The sequence below is a fragment of the Salmo trutta genome, chromosome 5 (genome assembly GCF_901001165.1).
Source record: "Salmo trutta chromosome 5, fSalTru1.1, whole genome shotgun sequence".
Lineage (NCBI taxonomy): Eukaryota > Metazoa > Chordata > Actinopteri > Salmoniformes > Salmonidae > Salmo > Salmo trutta.
Window position 1 is genome coordinate 42,815,623 of NC_042961.1, and position 20,329 is coordinate 42,835,951.

The window sequence follows — 20,329 nt, forward strand, 5'->3', positions numbered from 1 at the left end:
ATGAGTTTGTGTGAACACAGTGCTCCCCCTGGTTAAAATGCAGTCTGCATTTTCATTCTACACAGGCTTATGAGAAAATTGCATTCTACACATAGGCCTATGAGAAAATTGCCAGAATGTTGTTAGTCATATAAGTGACCCTTTAATCCTGATTGTGATGCTGGCAAACATCATTGTGTGTGTGTGTTTGTGTGTGTGGTGGCTTATCTATTTGATTGTTCAGCTGTGGTCTGGTGTGTACAAATAATACCCAAGTCCAAACCAGGACTCTGGGCAGAAATCCGGGCATCCAAAGATAAACCTAAACAAACAACACACATTCAAAATGATCAATATAAAGTCCATTGCATTTTAAGTAGTTTTTCTACCACATAATTCCCACCCTCAATGTGATTGAGAAATCACCATAAATCACCACATGGGCCACCATCTTGCACACGATTAGTTGGACATTGAGTCAATACATTATTGCACGTGTGGAAGAATAATTAACGTAGTTCTTATAGAGAACCCTGCTAATGCTTGTGAGGAGCCCATATGAGACGTCAATGCATTCCTTCCTGGCGACGGCAGAATTACTAACCTAATTATCCTGTCAATGCAACGTTTTGAGCTCTTCCTCCCAGGTGTCAGGCAGTACGGATGTGACCTTTCCACTTCATTGAAAATGCAGAGCCGGCCGCCTCAGATGAGCTGACCTGTGGTGGAATTAGCCAACCCGTCTCGTCCCCAAGCCCGTCCCGTCCACCCCTGGCCTCCCCGCTACTCCAACAGCTTGAACACGCCTGGGCGCTGCTTCACAAAAGGCCTCAGCAGAGGAGGAAATATTAATCTGTCCAAAGCCTCAAAAGAGAGAGCCGCTGGTGGGGCTGGTGTGAGGCCCCTGGGGCCCCTTACGGAGCGTCGAGCCCAGAGGCCCCTGATCAAACAGACGGTGGCAGGACAATGGCACATGACTATGTACCTGTGCCCTTTGGCAGATGGATGTCACTGTGTCTGCCAGGGATGAACCATGCCCTAGAGACAAGGGAGAGTTGGCATAATACAGAGGGTTGCTTGGTGGTGGGGATTCAGAAAGGCAGGGATCTAGCCGTTGACCCCCAACAAGGTAGTGTAGCTCAAAAGATAATTCCAAATTGTCAATGAGGTTGAAAAAAAATCTATTCTAAACCCAGATAAGTCTCTGCAGCTGTCATGAAACCCAATATGATTCACATCCAACCTACTTACAGTAGTCTACACCTGGTCCGGACAGCGACATAGACACACGACTCTTCAGTTGTACACATCTGGGGCCGGACACCTACTATTTCAGGACGCCCAAATAAACAGCACACCTCCTGACTTAAGTCTCTTCAATTTACGGTGGGTGGGGGTTACTCCACGGCTCCATCCCAAATCAAAGGCGTCACCCCGAACCGGAGATGCTGCTCAGAACAGCTTGTTCTCTTCCTGGTAAGGGGTTCATGTATGCCGTATGTGTTGTGTGGATTAGGGGATGAAAGAATGCCACTGACTGTGAAATTGCAAGATTTTTATCAGGGTTGCAGCTGTGCTCAATCCTCAGCTTTAATCCTGCCATGGCCCAGAGAAACAACCCAGGGGGGAGTAACAGTCACAGGAAAGTGTGTGCGCTAAAAGTCTCACCCTATTCAGGCTAAAGTTACGGGTAAAAATGAGATGTTACAACATTTTTATTATTAGAGATCAAAACACTGTCACACAAACAAAATGAAAGACATTGACAGAACACAAGCTAACCTGCTCCTGGAAGAAGCTTCCTCTTTACACAGGAAGAAGTTTCCTCTTTTCTAGCTGTGCAGCATGAAACATTTATGCATGATGAACCATGGCCATCTCCACCACCATGCCCTGACAGGGAAGACCGAATGAACTATGCTCAGCAGGTGACAGACAAACATATGCCTCCGATTCCACGGGGTCCTGCAGCCTGAGCCGGATTATCTCCAAAGGGCTAACTGGCAGGACCAAGAAGGAATGATGGGCTTTAATACATATTATTCACAAAGAGCATGGTTGATCAGGAGAATGGCACCCAGCGTGTACCCAGCTGCTTGGTTGGCAAACAGCTCTGACTGATGCCAGAGTTTCTAGACAAGGGAATCTAATTCAGCAGACAACCGTTGTGGAACGTTGTAATAGAAATGCAATGAATGGAACATACGTGATTCCTTATTCTACATGTCAGGGGGACATGTTTGTTCTATATATTACATTTCTATCTGAACGTTACACATTGTTCCCTGATAAATTCAGCCCAAGCCTGAGGTTTGTGTTTTGCCCTGTGTTAGTAAAATTCTCTACAAAGACATTTTTTGTTAGACCCATTCCGGCTGCTGTATTGTGCGGCGGTGATAATGAACCAGTGCCTTGGTACGACAACGTTGGTCTTCTGTCAATAGTCACCATCACCTACAATAATAAAATCCTGAAAATCTTATATGGCTCCGAGGTTTATCAGATTACCCGCCCCAAACATCTACAACTAACATGAATTATATTCAATCGTAGTCTTGGACCAGTGATAAACCTGTACAATCACTGCTTTGTGATGCTGCCCTCTGAGGGCAGATTTCTGTACTGCAAGCAGCTGAACAGAGGCGGTGTATCCCCTTGTATGGATGGATGACGTTTCCCCTTAACCATTATTTGGAGAAATGGAAAACTGACCCAAGATCAGCATCTTGGGGCAACTTCACCCTACTCCAAATGAATGACGACATGTTTTATGTGATCGTTACTGTTGCCTATTTCTGCATTTAATCTATTTGTGTTCAACCTGCACAAGAATATGAGAGTAGAGGAACCAGATCACATGAGCATATAGGGTCACTTTGTGATATGTACTGCCATACGAATGATACACAGAACCTTGAAGAATATCTCTTAGAAATGCCTCAGGAGTTGAGGTCAAACTGTCTTAAGGTGTAGGGTTTTTCCTTGTCCACTAGAGAGCAGAGTAGGACTTCTAATGAACTATTATGCCCAGGCAGACCTAGCACAACCCATTCGACTGATCCCAACCATCGAACGAGAAGATTCGATTAATCAGGTACAAATCCTGAGCAAACTGTATAGTACTGTATATTATGTAGGTGAGTTGTGTTAATGTAGTATGTATGTAACACAGACAGAATGAGGAAATGACCCCTACAGTATAACCACACAGACTGTATGAGTTATACACCCCAGATACAATTGCATGACGTTGTGAAATAAAATGATTTAATAAAAATAAATGACTTAATGAACATAGTCGTATAACGTATACGGCCATCTTTATCACGTTACATTTACCATGTATTGATATCTTATAGGGATGCAGGACATAGACATATTCATTTCAATCAATAAGAGCTTGGTTCTTCAGAATGGGTGAGATCAAGACAAATAATTTAAATGTCTTGTTTCTTGTTTGATGGCACCTATAAGAGTATGGAAAATTGTTAATATAAAATCATATTAATAAATTAATGAAGTCATTATTTTGAGATTTTACTACTACTACTAGGCATCACTACAGTCCCTGGTTCGAATCTAGGCTGTATCACATCCGGCCGTGATTGGGAGTCCCATAGGGCTGCGCACAATTGGCCCAGCGTCGTCCGGGTTAGGGGAGGGTTTGACCGGAGGGATTCCCTTGGCTCATCGCACTCTAGCGACTCCTTGTGGCGAGCCGGGCGTCTGCACGCTGACTTCAGTTGTCAGTTGAACTGTTTTTGGCCGGAATAGGCCATCATTGTAAATAAGAATTTGTTCTTAACTGACTTGCCTAGTTAAATAAAGGTGACATACTGCAACAGCTTTAGTAATTAATATGCTCACCGTTTGTCTGCTTTCCAGAAGAAATTTGACTGAAAAGCAAATGTACAACACTTGGACCTTAGTTAAATCAGCCATTTTTTTAAGTTGAAAGCCATGGCTAACCATATTTCTGAGGTCCAAGTGTTGTACATTTGCTTTTCAGTCAAATTTCTTCTGGAAAGCAGACAAACGATGAAGGTAAGTAAGCATATTAATTACTAAAGCTGTTTTTGTTCTTGTTGATAGTTAAATCAGTAATTTTTTAAAGATGAAAGCCATGGCTAACCATATTTCTATCAACAAGAACTCAAAATATATAATCAAATTTCATTATGACATGTTTAAATTGTATTTATTTTTTATATATTTCTTTGTAATTTCACCCTCTTTTTCTCCCCAATTTCGTGATATCCAATTGGTAGTTACGACCTTGTCTCATCGCTGCAACTCCCAATGGGCTCATGAGGCCGCGCTGCTTCTTAACACCTGCTCGCTTAACCCGGAAGCCAGCCGCACCAATCTGTCGGAGGAAAAACAGTTCAACTGACGACTGAAGTCAGCGTGCAGACGCCCGGCTCGCCACAAGGAGTCGCTAGAGTGCGATGAGCCAAGGGAATCCCTCCGGTCAAACCCTCCCCTAACCCGGACGACGCTGGGCCAATTCTGAGCCGCGCTATGGGACTCCAGGTCACGGACGGCTGTGACACAGCCTGGGATCGGACATGTTGGATTTAACACATGGACTGTGTGGACTCCCAAATGACTTCCTATTTCCTACATAGTGGACTACTTTTGACCAGAGCCTATACAAACACATGATATACTTACATGTTGTCCTTTAAGTGGTTTGCTGTAAAAGTCAGTCTCCACCGGCTGGCTTCCCCTGCGACATTCATTCACAGTCACATCTAACCAAGAGGAAGAAGTCAACAGGGACATCATATTAAGTCCACTGTCAGACTTTCAAAACACCAGGGTCGTGTTCAGTAGGGCGAAATGTAGAAAACAAATTATGGTAGTATGGTGAAGTGCATCCCTGTTTCACTCAGTTTCATGTTTTCTCCCATTTTGTCCCCACTGAACATTACCCAGCCTTCTCACAAGCTGATCAGTTTATATTTGCACTCACCGTGATCACAGTACATGGAGGGCATCAGAATGCAATTATAAACCAGATGTTATAAATTAGCTTTTAAGACTGAACTACTTACTAGTGGTGGTATAACTTAGACAGACCAAAGCAACTACAGCGAAGAAATAGATCTCAAGCAATATGGAACCTAGAACATCAAAGCCCCAGCCTTGGGGACTTTACACTCTTCTGAGCAAACTGTTCAGAAGGGTTTATCTAGCCAACTGTTCCTTTGGGACAAACATTTCACTACTGGAGAAACTGAGGCAGGGAATGAAAAGACAAAACAGAAGACACCAGTCTCACGCGCTCTCTGAATACGAAGGATTTTCAAGGACTTACTGGGTGTGTGATGGATGATGTTGATTTTATCTGGAGAGAGAAGAGAAAGGGTTGTTATGCCTGTGTTACTGTACTGCATGTGGCTCACTACTCTCTTTCTGCAATGTCAAGAGATGTAAAAATCCACTCTGCCAACATTCTCATTTGGAGACGAAACACCATCATCAATATGAGCTGTGGGAATTACAACTACAAACTCTTTCTATTACATAGGGTGGCGTCATTTGATGTGTACCCAATGGGACTTCAATTAGAAGTGTAAGGACATGCAGAGACATCTCTAACGCAGGTGGCCTTCATAGCTCTTGCATAACATTGTAACTCAGGCCACAAACGGTTAACTAGCTTACCTAAGCAACGGTTTGTGTCAAAATGATGTCAGATCCCTTGATATATGTTGTTCCAACGGCTTATGTAAGCTGTACGCTCATTGCTAGAAGTCAAGGTAATGATCCCGTACAGCATCTATCCCCCAAGTGGGGATTGCTTTGGCAATCTCTGCTCTTCTCATCAAAAAAGGAAATCCGTTTGGAACGTTACAGTCAGAATTATTTCTACACTGAATATACCAAACATTAGGAACACCTTCCTAATTATGCGTTAACCCCCCCCCCCTCTCCTTTTCCCAAAGAACAGCCTCAATTCGTTGGGGTATGGACCTTACAAGGTCTCAAAACTGTTGCACAGGGATGCTGCCACATGTTGACTCCAATGCTTCCCAGTTGTGGCTGGATGTCCTTTGGGTGGCGAATCATTCTTGAGACACACGGGAAACTGTTGAGTGTGAAAAATCCAGTTCTTGACACAAACCGGTGTGCCTGGCACCTACTACCATTACCCCGTTTAAAAGGCACTTAAATCGTTGTCTTGCCCGTTCCCCGTCAGAATGACAGACACACATAATCCATGTCTCAGTTGTCTCAAGGCTTAAGAATCTTTCTTTAACCTGCCTCCTCCCCTTCATCTACACTGATTAAAGTGGATTTAACAAGTGACATCAATAAGGGATCATAGCTTCTACAGTATTCACCTGGTCAGTCTGTCATGGAAAGAGCAGGTGTTCTTAATGTTTTGTATACTCAGTGTAGAAAACGGTTACCATAGACACTTTCATCGTCCTCTCTGTTGTTGATGATACTCGCCCTCAGCTGGCGTAGTTTCTCCTGTGGAGTTACAATCCATTAGACACATAGTTAAGCAATAAGACACCTCAGGGGTTTGTGGTATATGGCCAATATACCATGGCTAAGGGCTGTATCTAGGCACTCCACTTCGTGTCGTGCATAAGAACAGCCCTTAGCCGTGGTATACTGGCCATATACCGCAAACCCAAGGTGCCTTATTGCTATTATAAACTGGTTACCAACATAAATAGAACCGTAAACAAGTAGTTTTACCGTGGTATATTGTCTGATATACACACGGCTGAAATGCTGTCTCAGCCAATAAGCATCCAGTACTCAAACTACCCGGTTTATAATGCACAACATAACACATGCCATATACTCATTAATGAGTAGTGTTCAAAGCCTGTGTCACCTGTCATGTTCACAGTTAACAATTTGTGCATGCTAGCTTGATATGTTATAGCACAAACAGACTGACTTTCAGGCTAAGGCATGCCCACTTTGGAAAGAGCCAATAGTTGCAGTCTTGTATTCTCCTGTTGTTGACGTCTGTAAGCGGGAAGTTGGCCCACTGTGTATGACTTCGTCGCACTGTCTATAACGATGTCCTATTATTGAGTCCACCTTTAAGGTTGATGGCACTACGCCTAGTGAGCAGGGTCTTGAAACAGCAGACTCATTTCCCCACATTATTACCTGTTGAATGGCGTCCATTCCCTTCTGGACCCTCTGCCAGTCACTGAACCTCTCCAGGGCCTCGTCCATACTGAGCGAGCCTCTCTTCACCTTCTCCTGCAGCTCAATCAGCTGCTCCAGCCCAGGCGGCTGGTTGGGCACAAATGTGTCGTACGTGGAGGAGATGCTGTCTCGCCCGCGTGCTACAGAATAACAGAATGGCAGGGAGACTTAAATCAATCCCTTTCCGCCAGATGTACAGTAACAAATCCTTTTCCAGTTTGAAAGAACTTATCAATGGACTATACTTATGGAATGATAATTCTATCATTTGAATGGCACTAACATTGCTCCATATACTTAGCATCACTGACCTATTCAACCGTCAATGCAGACCTGCAGAAATATACTTTTTTGACTGTTGCCTGGCCTTACCTTGCTTAGTGGGTAGAGAATACAGTGTTTCAGTATCGCTCTGTGACATCTTCTTCTGGAACACTGCAAACACACACTGCCATCAGAGACAATACAGACGTGATGAACTGACACTACAAATACTAACGCTGTGTTTTTCTCCACTACCTTAAACGAGTCTACTATTTCACCCCATTCCACAAGATGGCGCCATTTACAAACAAATAGCACAGAGGTAGACTAGTCAGCGTACACAAATAGGCTGCACAACTGCATAAAAAGTGATACGTTATAATATTTACTCTAAAGTGAATGACAGAGTAAAATACGTACTAGTATGTACATTTTATTTGAGATAAAATAGCCTTCTTCTAAGGTTTGGTAAAAGACATACAGATGCATGAAGCTGAATTGAATCAGACTGAAAGATACACTCAATGTTATCGATTGGCAAGTAAGTACTTAGAATGATATGTTGCTTTATTTCGCTGAGGGAGTCACTTCTCTGCACTTATGGTGTTGACAGGGGTGATGGGTAATGGAGCCTCTTTAGGGTTCTGGCCCAGTCATCTCAGATTTCAAAGCTTAATTTCCTTCCTGAAGATATGCGCATCCACTTGTACACACAAACATACCCACATGTCCTGTACCCACTAACACACTCATAGGTTGCAACTGAAATGGTACCCTATTTCCTATATTGTGCACTTCTTCCGAAAATAGGTTGCCATTTTAAATACAGACACTCCCTCGTACACTAATTATCCTTCCTCCACATATGGACTACGATAGTCTTACCAGTCAGAACGGCAGGTAAAAATCTCAACTTCTGTCCATTATTTCTAGCTGTGCAGTGCACTGAAGCAATAGGCAAAGTCCTAACCCTCCTCCAGTTTCTTTAAGTCAGGACTTTCTTTAAAGAGACTCTCTGGTAATTTGGTCTACTTTTTTGTATACAGTAGTTCTGAAAGTAGCACTCGCGTGCCAAAAGTGGTCCCCGAAAATTGCATACTATATCACATATGTGCACCACGTCGTCTGTCTCTTTCACTCAATGCGAGGGGCTGAAGCTAGAACTAAAAAATTGCTAGGGGGCTGGCCCACGTGGGAGAAAATGTAAGGAAAACGGCACGGCACAGCTTCAAGAAGAAAATATACTTTCAAACTAGAGATTTTGTGGCTAATTGAGGTAAGGCAGTAATTCTGCTCATAGATTATGCATGTATGAACTACACAGTGACACATCCAGCCCAAAGCCGGAGGTTTAAACAAATGCTTCCTTAGTCGCCAAAGTACCGGAACATGTCTTTAAGTCACTGTGATGCATTCACTAGTGGAGGGAGGCAATATCATCAGTGCATGGTTGAAAGACTCCACTGTATTAATGTGTGGAAATCTCTTGATCCCCCTATGCGTTCTCTCCCATCCTATGTTGTCTCATGTCGGGGGACATGAACGATGGAAAACACGTGTAATGAGCGATGCTGCTGGCTTGGCCCGAGACTGGCCCAGATTGGTTGCAGATGGCGGCCCAGGCCCAGTAGTTGGGCTTCTGTTATTGAGGCGTTTGTGATGTAGTGTAATCTGCTTTTGCTAGGCTTCAGGTTCTATGGGTAGGGCTGAAAGATCGGGGAGAAGTGGTGGTTCACACAATAACATCACATTCGTTAACAAGATAAATACTTTTGGGTCTGTTCTACTGCAGATTGGCGGTTAGTGTTGCTTATGGAATCACATGTTTTCAAGAGTCTTCAAGTAGGAAAGATAACCCTTATAGGTGATTGGAGGACCAGCCACAGCCTGACTCCCTTACAGTGCACAACAAAGACTAATGATCAAGACATAACGTTTCCTCCTGTCCAATCCCAACCAAGTTATCACCTTTCCCACAAAGCACAGAGAGTTTAGGATCCAGTCCACAGTTCAAAGAGGATAAAGGGAACTGGAAAGAAAAGCAATGTATTTTTTGGCAGACAAGAAAGAAAGAAATCAAGAACACATCAATGATTTATAAACCCTTAAGATCAGTAGCTTCATCCTCTTGTATTATTTACACAGCTCAAATTGAACATTTAAGAATCCCATGCCAGCGAATCTGTGTATTTGTAACAGTCAGTTCTGTCTTTGTCTTAGCTGCCTTCACATGCTAGTTCCACATCTGCTACATATTCCCCTCTTGGTTGAGGAAATCTCCAGACTTCTTTGAAATATTTAGTGCATATCAGACCCAATTGTCTGGAACTAGCAACCAACTTCCCTTGAAGTTTACAAAAATAACGTGTTGCATTGCACTAGCTGAGATCTTCTATCGCTCATGCGCAATACTCGCTAGTCACAGAATAAGCATACCAGCAACCCAAGGTCAAGTTCAGTAGGGCACCATGTAGTTCAAAGTTTTGAAACGGAAAAAGACAATGGCCATTCTTCATTGGGCAAGATCATGTCGGATCTTCTCCACCTCAATCAGTTTTCTCCTGTTTCGTGCCTATTGAACACAACCCAGTGTCCATTGGTCTAGTCCTACCTTGAGCGATAAAGGGGGTGCTGTCCTCTTTGACGGGGTCGGTTTCGGGCCGGGGTGTGGGCGCCGGTGGTCTGTTAGCAATAACGACGGCGCTGCTGGAGGTCAAGATGGTGTCATACTCTTCATCATTTATACCTAGTGGGGCGTACAGGTCCTCCTCATCCTCATCCTCCCCCACCTCATCACCCTCTCCCTGTTCCTCTCTCTGAGTGTCTGGAGCACTGGGATTCCCTGTAAAATATTTATAAACGATATTCATACATAATATGGGGGTTGAATACTACTGCTAGAGAAGCAATAGCTGCATGAGTCAGGGTCAAGTACAAACCACCCAGTATGGTGCATCCCATTTTCATCAAATGACATCCACTGAATGTAGCTGTGGATTCCCGCTTTCCAGTGTGGCAACCGTAATGTCATACTAAATCAGAAACCGCATTATGGACGGTCACCGACCCCCTGCTAGGATGACAATCTATTGAACGGACAATATGAAAACAATGATGGCATGCCACACATTGAGCTGGTCAAACAATCCAATGTGGTATTGTTCACCATCGTTCCTCCACTCACCTGCTGTGCACATCATCTCATAGATACTGTTGTCATCACTGTCCTTGCCCATGGTGAACATATTCTGTAACGACAGACCATAGAGACCGATTACTACACTCTGCCAGCAATGCATTACATTAATACAACACAGGTTTCAATGTCATGGAACTCCTTGTGTAAAGACGCCTTGTTATGGAAAAACAAGATTTAAAATAGTCAAATGTCACTCCCGTTCTTCTGTAAGCGCCTCCAGATTCTACTCTACTGCCTATGTTGACAGTAGCGCGGAGTACAATATGCGTTTCCCCTCTGTTACTCTGTGTGTCCTGATACATCATGAAATGCTATGCTGGTTCGATGAGAGACCCAAAACAAACATCCCCTAGAGGATTCAATACAGTAAACAGTGCTAGGAATACCAGGCTGTTGTTTGTGGCCCTCTGCCCAATAACATACTCAGTGCCAGAGGGGAAATGAGACTAATCAAGCAATCACAGACAATCTACCCCTATCCATTCAAACATATCATTTAGTGGCGATTCAAGGCTCATCGTTTGATAGGGGCTGACTGTTTTGACTGTGGTAACCAGTAGAGGTGCTGTTGACGGAACGCACTTCAGACGAGATGCTTATTTTCCCAGCTCGCGAGTTATCGTTTCATTTTCTTAACTTCGAACAGGGAAAAGAGTGGGACTAGATAACAACTACGACAGGGAAAGAGTTTGCTGATTCGGTCTTTCTTGTTTGACCTGAGATCAATGCACCATCTTCCAAAGACCTACTGTAACACACCTGATTCAAACGGTCAATGTCAAACCTGAGGACCATGATTGGTTCATCTTTTCAACAGGTGTGTTTGTGTTGGGGTGGAAGTCAAATCGGCACAACCGTTATAGTAGCTCTCGAAGACCAGAGACTCGTGTTGTGGGAATGTTCTGAATCATACTAGTACCGACACAGAATTGGACATTTTTATGATTAACATGGAAAACAATAACAACAAAAAAATGGTGCACTCAGCTCTATGCATTTTCCATGTGCTGTTCCTAAGCAACACAGCCACTCCATTGCAATATTACACTTCTTGATATTGCATATTATGTATTTTCTGTTATGAATATATTAATTCAAGAATAACAGGAAGCTCAACAGATAGTTGACAAAACAAGCTCATTAAACATGGACAATCTACAGAGAATAAAAAAAAAATGATGCTTTGATGTTGGACAGTAGCGAAACATGTTTCCACTTGAAGACTCTAGTACTGAGGAATTATTATCTTATTTCGATATGTATTTTTGGATTAAGTGCCTGAGCCAGCTGTTTGATATCATGCCATCATTGCTTGCTGACTAGTGAAACTTCACTCGAACACTGAGTACTTTGTATCAGATGTAGAAAATGTCCTTCACTGTCCTGGCTATACACATCATGTATAATAATATTAACTTTAATAGGTCATGTTTTAGCAGCACTGGACACGTTGCCTGTTGAACAAAAGCTGAAAGAACCCCAGTCAGTCCCTAACGAAGACAGGGTGACCGTTTCATTCAAATGCTATGCAAATCTTGTACAAATCCTGCAGTCTGACCGTTCGCTTATGCAAATCAAGTTGGCATAACAAAAAACAACACAGACCCAATGAAGGGGAAACACAAGACTTCTACTGCATTTTGACCGTCAACATGGTACACATCAGTGGAGTCCCTGGAGGATGTGCGTTTAAAAGAAGAAGAAAAAAATCATTACCGCTTGCTCTGTAGGACAAGTCAATACAATCAGTGTGTCATTCCTCTCTCGTCTTTATAGAACGTCATTGACTCCACATGAACGTATAATAGGAGTGCATGGGCCAAATAACTAACAATTGTGGATGCACAGCTTTAATTAATCGTTTTAAAGCTCCATTAAGCCAGCTAAATGCCTCTCACTGTAGCCTACCACTAAGACGTGTTTTTTTTCCCCCACCTAGTATTACATTGTTATTGATTATTGCATTGTTGGGTTTTGAGTTTGCAAGAAAAGACATTTCACTGTACGTGTGCATGTGACATTAAAACTCGAAAGACAAACACATTGACTGGAGAACAAAATCTCTATGTGCAGTAGGCCTGGGCCATATTGGCCTCCTAAAGTAGCCCCTTTCTTGTACATGTGTAACCAACTGGGTTTCACACCCAGGTCTCCTGCACGCCACGATTCTGTGTTAGCCCGCGGAGTTAAATACGTTTGCTCATCACATAAGCGTGGTTACCGGAACCACCTCAGTTACACTTGGGCAATTTCATCTCAGAAATAAAATAACCTAGCATGCTGTGCAACTATAAACACTTAGGTATAAATACATTGTTTCATTTAGGAAGGAAGGCCCCAAAAGGATAGCATTAAACAGTGATTATATTATAATATTACAATTAGAAAGTCGTTACAGTTGGAGCTACTAACAATCTCTGTGGTAATGTTTGTTTCTCATCTCCCTAACCGACAGTTCACAGCTCATTACCGCTGGAGAAGTGTGGTGCCTTGGAGACCGGCAGTCCCATATCAACAGTGATCGTTATGTAGACCCTGTGAGTGTTACGGCCGTATTCAGGGGTAGAGAGGCCATTCGTCTTGACTGTATTGACAGACAGCCTCTTGTCCCCCCAAAGCACTAATACATCATAGCTTGATTCATTGGCAGAGGGAGGGGCTGACACATGGCTAGGGGTAATAAAACCGCTATGCTAACTGAGCTTGGTCCACCCAATAACAGCCCTTGGTCAGCTGAAATACACAGACCTTTTTACATAAATTACCTGAAATGTTTCATTCTACAGTACGTCAAAGAGGTTACCACAGCAACCAAGATTAACCCATAGAATTGAATTTGAATCAAATGATGTATTACTCAAAACAACTGTATGTAAGAGATAATCAACGAGGGGGCTATGCATTCTATGGAAACAAACTTTGGGCGTGGAAGGTGTGTTCCACGACATGCTAGAGGAGTGGAACCTTCCACGGAGTTGTATTATTTTCCAGAGAATACATAGAGCCCGAGTTGATTAACCCTTTTATACCATGGCTATAATTTTGCGTATTTGCAGCTAGAAATGTGTTAATTTTGCAGGTAGAAATGCTTTGGCTTAAAGGGCATTCTAGAGCTTGCATTATTTCCCTATAACTCACGGTATATCAGCACAGTAGAATTCAATTCTGACAAGTTCTTTGTTTGAGCTGCTTTTGAAAGCAAAAGTCTAATTGAAAACATTAGCATTGTTGAATTTGATTTTCATAACAGCAAGCTAGGACTGATGGTTTGGTCAACTACATTAGCAAGTCTGTTCCGTTTGGTTACCAAGGCAACTACTGTATCTTGTTAACTTGCTAGCTACTGTACTTCAGTGGATGTTGAACACATTTCTAGCAGCAATTTATAGCCATGTTAAAATGGGATAATCAACTCCAGAAAATATTGTAACTCAGTGGAAGGTCACCTTCCACATTGTTCATTATTTTCCGTAGAACGCATAGCCCCTTGTTGATTATCTCTTACATAACTTTTGCCCTCAGACCAGCCTCAATTCATCAAGGCATGGACTCTACAAGGTGTCGAAAGCGTTCCCTAGGGATGCTGGCCCATGTTGATGCCAATGCTTCCCACAGTTGTGTCAAGTTGGCTGGATGCCCTTTGGGAGGTGGACCATTCTTCATATACATGGGAAACTGTTGAGCGTGAAAAACCCAGCAGCGTTGCAATTCTTGACAGAAACCGGTGTGCCTGGCATCTACTACCATACCCCATACCCTGTATTGCCTATTCACACTCAATGGCACATATACACAATCCATGTCTCAATTGTCTCAATTGTCTCAAGGCTTAAAAATCCTTCTTTAACCTGTCTCCTCCCCTTCATCTACACTGATTGAAGTTGATTTAACAAGTGGCATCAATAAGGGATCATAGCTTTCACCTTGATTCACCTTGTCAGTCTGTCATGAAAAGAGCAGATGTTCTTAATGTTTTGTATACTCAATGTATTGTATACTATGATTGACTATTTACTAGGGCCCGGTTGTAGAATTCGTCAGGGGGGAACATGATGGTTTGACAGCTTTTTAAACACCCCTGTAGGTTACCTCATGGATTATACTGGCATTTATGAGTGGATTTCAGTTCATTTGAATTTATTCTGTGGAAAAAGACCAAGGAAACATCTGTTATTGCCGGTGCGTAACGATTCGGCAAAAAACATGGCCGCCAGCTGCTTACGGATTTATGTGTATTCCCAAGGGAGTGACCTCTGTGGGACACCCATGCCCTCCTCTTCCTCCGTCCCACCGTCAGTTTTCCCAAAACACATCAGAGACAGTGAGTTTTTCAATGAGCTGGAGCAATCCGATCAGGGCGATCAGCCTTGGCTCCATCTGCAATCTCTCGCAATTAGCAGCATTGCCAGAGGATAATACACATTCCTCAGCTGTTGTAATGTCTAAGTCTCCCATTGGGGAATCCGCTGCTCTGTTTGGAGACAGCAGCTACGCTCCTGAAAGGAATCCGGTCTTTACTAAACTAGTTGTGGTAGACAAGGATAAGGCTAGGGTAAGCATAAGGCAAGGCTGTTTTCTAGTACCGTTTCAGTTCAGGAGAGGGTGGCAATTTACCGTTTCAATCAACTCCTACTATAACGGTGTACATTTAACTATTATTGTTATACTCTTGGTTTAAAAAAAAGAAAGATATATCCCGGGCAGGCACAGTTGATGTGGATACAGTTGAGCCTAGGTTGGGTCTGCTTCTCACGAGCCTGTAAACACAGGCCCATCTCTACATCTCATTTCTGTTTTTCTGTTTGCCTCTTGCTTGTTGGTATTACTGGTAAGGAATTCATTATTCTGCAACGTGCTGACAATTTGAGAGTGAATGAATATTTTAATTTGTTCAATATCAGTCATGGAATTGGTGTATAAATACTGTAGAACCCAATAGACCTTTTGAGGATAGGCTCTCCTGAAAATGCTGCATCTCTTTATTGTTTAAGATGTTGCACCATTGGAGTGCTTACTCCAGTACAGTATATTCTAAATAATTTGCTGTCTTCACTGGCTAATGTGATTTCCATTGTGGAGAGCACGCATCATAAAAAGGCAAGCTCCTCTGGGTTTAGCTAATGGACATACAGATGTACAGACGCATAGCCTACCGATTACATTTGGATTGCTTGTCATTAGTGAGTAAACGGCGCACCCCCCTCTCCTTTCATATCGCATGGAGATGGGGGTTGAGCCGGGTGAGGCTCTCACCATATTATGAGAAAAAAAAACATGCCACTACGCAAGAGGTTTCTGCATTAGGCATCGCATAATTGTTCTAATGTATGCCGACGACCCACACTACTCTCTCCCCGACACGCCATTGTGACTTCATGAACAAACACAGGCCTTGTAATCCTCCACCGGGGTGTTGCGACCAGAAAACTTATAGAAGGCACAGGAATGACAGATTAGAAAAGAGGAGAGAGGGAGGATAAGGGGGAGCAGAAGGACGCAAATGAGCATGCTTTTCCATTACCCGCCAGGGGAAAAACGGTTAAAGGTGGCGTGGTTGGGGGATGAAGGGATGGAGATAGTGGCTGCCCTGGAGGATGAGGTGACCCAGTACTCCTAAGGCTTCCACCAGCCTCCTTCCACCTCTACTGCCATGTTTATTTTTTATGGAATGTCTCCCCTGGTTAAGTGCATTCTTGAGTACACTGCTGTCTTTGTTGTTCACCTTCTTGACATGCAGGCTTTCAGCAGCTCTTCCAGTTGCAGTAGCTTTGACGAATAGCCATCTCAGAGAAGAATTTGATGTTTTTTCTGTTATGAAAATGGCTGTCACTAGGAAGAGAAACCCAACGCTTGGGCTGCTGACACAGAGCCATTAGCTACTTTCAAAGTGAATAAATCATTGTAGCGATGTCGTTTTAATGTCATATGTTAAGCAATGTTGAACATAATACTGGACTGTCTATAATGCTGGACTATTATAGCTTAAATTGACTTCTCCAAGGACCCTCTCTCTGGGTGATAAAGGTCTTTCCCTCACTCTCTTCTTTCCTGGACCTTTCTGCCCTGCTCTGGGCTCAGCAGCTCCTCAAGGAGGGCAAATAACCTCCATTTTTGCAGGCCTACCAAAGGGGCCTTTACCTTTAATTGCAAGAACTGGTAACACAGAACTTAGGGAAAGTAACTTTTAGGGAATAATACCCAGGAAAGAAAGTACCTTTTAGGGGAAAGTACCTATTCAGTACAGGAATTGGCACTGAAGAGACCATACCCTAAATGGTCTCAGTGAAGACTTAAGACTCAAAGAGTTAGTGTAGCCTGAACGGTACACTTAAGCTAACCTTCTTCAAGGACATAAGGAGAAGACAATCAGGGCACAGTCTCTGCAACTCAAGGAAAGAGCCAACAAACAGAGCAACAAGGGACACAACCCACAGGAGCAGCCCAAGGAACCACCCAACTCAGAGGAGAGAAAAGGAGCGACAAGGAAAGAGACAACCATCTTCCCCTTCGCTCTTTCCATGCGGCCTGAACAACAGAGGCAGCAGGCTTTTCTCACAGACGGAGTAAAAACATCCTTTATATTCAGGTCTTCTCTTCTCATCTTTCATTCCATTTCCCACCTTTCCATGATCATTCTCATTATGTTTTGTAAATACCTTGACTGTAATTAAATCAAGTAGTTGTGTTGTCTTGTTATTCTGGTAAGGAACTCCAATTGATTCTTAAAATAATTCATACCTTCAGGTTAATCAATTATTACTATACTAATTTTAGTCTTATGAGTTATTTTAGCAATAATGTATTTTTTCTTCAATACTAGACTGTTGCCCAGGTGTAATAATATATAATAATAAATCATACATCATTAAATCATTTTGTAATTTGAGAGAATGAGAATGTTATGAATCCTTGTAATGGGAGTGCAGGGTTCCCACTGTACTAGGCTGCCCGTGCAGGACAATAACCACACATTACAGTACAAACATGTTCCAACCGCATGTTTTAGGAAAGCTGAGCCCGTATTCACAAAGCTTCTCAGAGTATGTTTTGCCTTTTAGAGAGCAACAAATAAAGGTTACATGGACAGGCGGGGAACCTGATCCTAGATCAGCACTCCTACTCAGACCCGAGGCATGTACTTACCAGGGTCTGCTGCAGCACTACATGGAGCTCATCGTGGCCATTATGTCGGGCGATCTCAGCGGGCGTCTGACCGTGGCGGTTAGTTGTGCACAGAGCTCTTTTCGCCCCAGGACACTGTAGCAACACACCGGAGACGTCTTTAAACCCGTTCTGGGCTGCAAAGTGGAGAAGTGACGGCACGTCCTCTGGGAGCATCTCTGGTTATGGTAGGAGATGTTTAAGTGGGTTAGGGTTAGGTGCAGACAGAAACCATCCTAAAATGTAGTCAGATAGATATTCTAGTTTGAGATGTGTATGCATATTCAAGTTTTATTTAACCATTATTTTATCAGGGAGTCATACTGAGATCAATGTCTCTTTTACAGATGAGCCCTGAATTACGTAAATTACAGAAAATACACACATAAAAAAAATACAAAATGCAAGCAGAAAGAAAAAAACAGTAATAAAAAACAAACACATTAATCAGGTCCTCAATTACATTTACATTTACGTCATTTAGCAGACGCTCTTATCCAGAGCGACTTACAGTAGTGAATGCATACATTTCATACATTTTATCTTATTTTTTTCTGTGCTGGCCCCCCGTGGGAATCGAACCCACAACCCTGGTGTTGCAAACACCATGCTCTACCAACTGAGCTACAGGGAAGGCTGTAAAATAATTACCATAGTGGCACCAGGACATCAAATGTAAGAACATGTTGAAGATTGTTTTCTTGCACCTTATTGTGGAACAAAGCTGATTTACCTAACTCAGTAGAGACCAAAGCCCTATTACAAAAAGTCCCACTGTAACTAACATCCTTACTAAAGAGGGCCAACCAGCTTTCTGGTAGAGAATGCAGTGATGAGTGCTAAAATTGTCACCCATAATAAAGTTCAGTGCACTATGATAAACTGCATCTATTGGCATTAATGAAGTGACAGCTGCATTCATATATATTAAATACATTAAATAGTACCCGCAAAACACCAGTCTCAACATCAACAGTGAAGAGGCAACTCCGGGATGCTGGCCTTCTAGGCAGAGTACCACTGTCCAGTGTCTGTGTTCTTGTGCCCATCTTAATCTTTTCTTTTTATTGGCCAGTCTGAGATATGGCTTTTTCTTTGCCTCTCTGCCTAGAAGGCCAGGATCCCGGAGTCGCCTCTTCACTGTTGACGTTGAGACTGGTGTTTTGCGGGTACTATTTAATGAAGCTGCCAATTGAGGACTTGTGAGGGATCTGTTTCTCAAACTAGACACTCTAATGTACTTGTCCTCTTGCTCAGTTGTGCACCGGGGCCTCCCACTCCTCTTTCTATTCTGGTTAGAGCCAGTTTGCACTGTTCTGTGAAGGGAGTAGTACACAGCGTTGTAAGAGATTTCTCGCATGGAATAGCCTTAATTTCTCAGAACAAGAATAGACTGACGAGTTTCAGAAGAAAGTTATTTGTTTCTGGCCATTTTGAGCCTGTAATCGAACCCACAAATGCTGATGCCAGTTTTATTGCTTCTTTAATCATAACAGTTTTCAGCTGTGCTTTAAATGATCAATTAGCCTTTTAAAATGATAAACTTGGATTAGCTAACACATCGTGCCATTGGAACACAGAAGTGATGGTTGTTGATAACAAGCCTCTGTATGCCTATGTAGATATTCCATAAAATAATTAGCCGTTTCCAGCTACAATAGTCATTTACAACATTAACAATGTCTACACTGTATTTCTGATCAATTTGATGTTATTTTAAAAATTGAAATTTTTTATTGCTTTTCTTTCAAAAACAAGGACATTTCTAAGTGACCTCAAACTATTGAACGGTAGTCACAGTATGTGAGAGTGGATTCTTGGCTAGTATGAAAACTAAATACAGGCACAGACTGTGTGTGGAAATGATTTAAGACTCTCTCCAATACAACCCAACATTGCAGAGTTATGAGCATCCTTTCAAGCACACCCTTCTCATTAACCTGTGGTGAGTTATTCACAATTTTCGATGAACAAATAAGGTTTTATATGTAAGATGGTTAAAGAAATAGCAAAATGATTGATTATTATTATTTGTGCCCTGGTCCGATAAGAGGTCTTTGTCACTTCCCACAAGCCAGGTTGTGACAAAAACTCACACTCATTCTTATGTTTAATAAATGTATCGTATAGTGTGTGTGTGGAAGGCTTACAATGATGGCAAAAAACAACATTTGAGAGTACGCTGACCCTGGTGCTAGAGGGGTTACGCAGCTGGAGGTTGAATGTTTGAAGGGGTACTGGACTATAAAAGTTTGGGAACCAATGCTCTAGAGAACATATACTTCGTTTTACCTGCATTCAATACTAATTTCAGGTCAATTAAGTTTTTCTGTAATACAATTAAGGCAGACTGTAGTTCAGATAGAGCCTGGTCAACAGCCTACACAACAGTATTTATCACAAAGTTACTGCACAGATGTCAAGTTAGGATTCAGGATTACTTACAAAATACAGTTCAACTACAACATTTGGTTGTCAGATTCAAAATGGGAAATACATAGACGTATTATAGATGTATTTACTCATATATTTATATTTAAA

At 42.5% G+C, this 20,329-nt stretch overlaps 1 protein-coding gene across 1 annotated transcript in view; it reads right to left on the bottom strand.

Moving 5' to 3' along the window:
• Positions 1-1,676: 1,676 nt before the first annotated feature.
• The window catches only part of LOC115194216 (B-cell scaffold protein with ankyrin repeats), a 31,546-nt gene continuing 12,893 nt past the window's right edge, over positions 1,677-20,329 (bottom strand). Inside the window, exons 7-15 of the mRNA XM_029753700.1 lie at positions 17,771-17,967; positions 10,613-10,676; positions 10,040-10,270; positions 7,537-7,599; positions 7,123-7,304; positions 6,399-6,462; positions 5,300-5,329; positions 4,654-4,733; positions 1,677-3,446 (exon numbers count right to left, since the gene is read on the bottom strand). Coding sequence (XP_029609560.1) covers positions 3,417-3,446; positions 4,654-4,733; positions 5,300-5,329; positions 6,399-6,462; positions 7,123-7,304; positions 7,537-7,599; positions 10,040-10,270; positions 10,613-10,676; positions 17,771-17,967 — 941 coding nt within the window. The 3' untranslated portion in view covers positions 1,677-3,416. The remainder of the gene's footprint in view (positions 3,447-4,653; positions 4,734-5,299; positions 5,330-6,398; positions 6,463-7,122; positions 7,305-7,536; positions 7,600-10,039; positions 10,271-10,612; positions 10,677-17,770; positions 17,968-20,329) is intronic.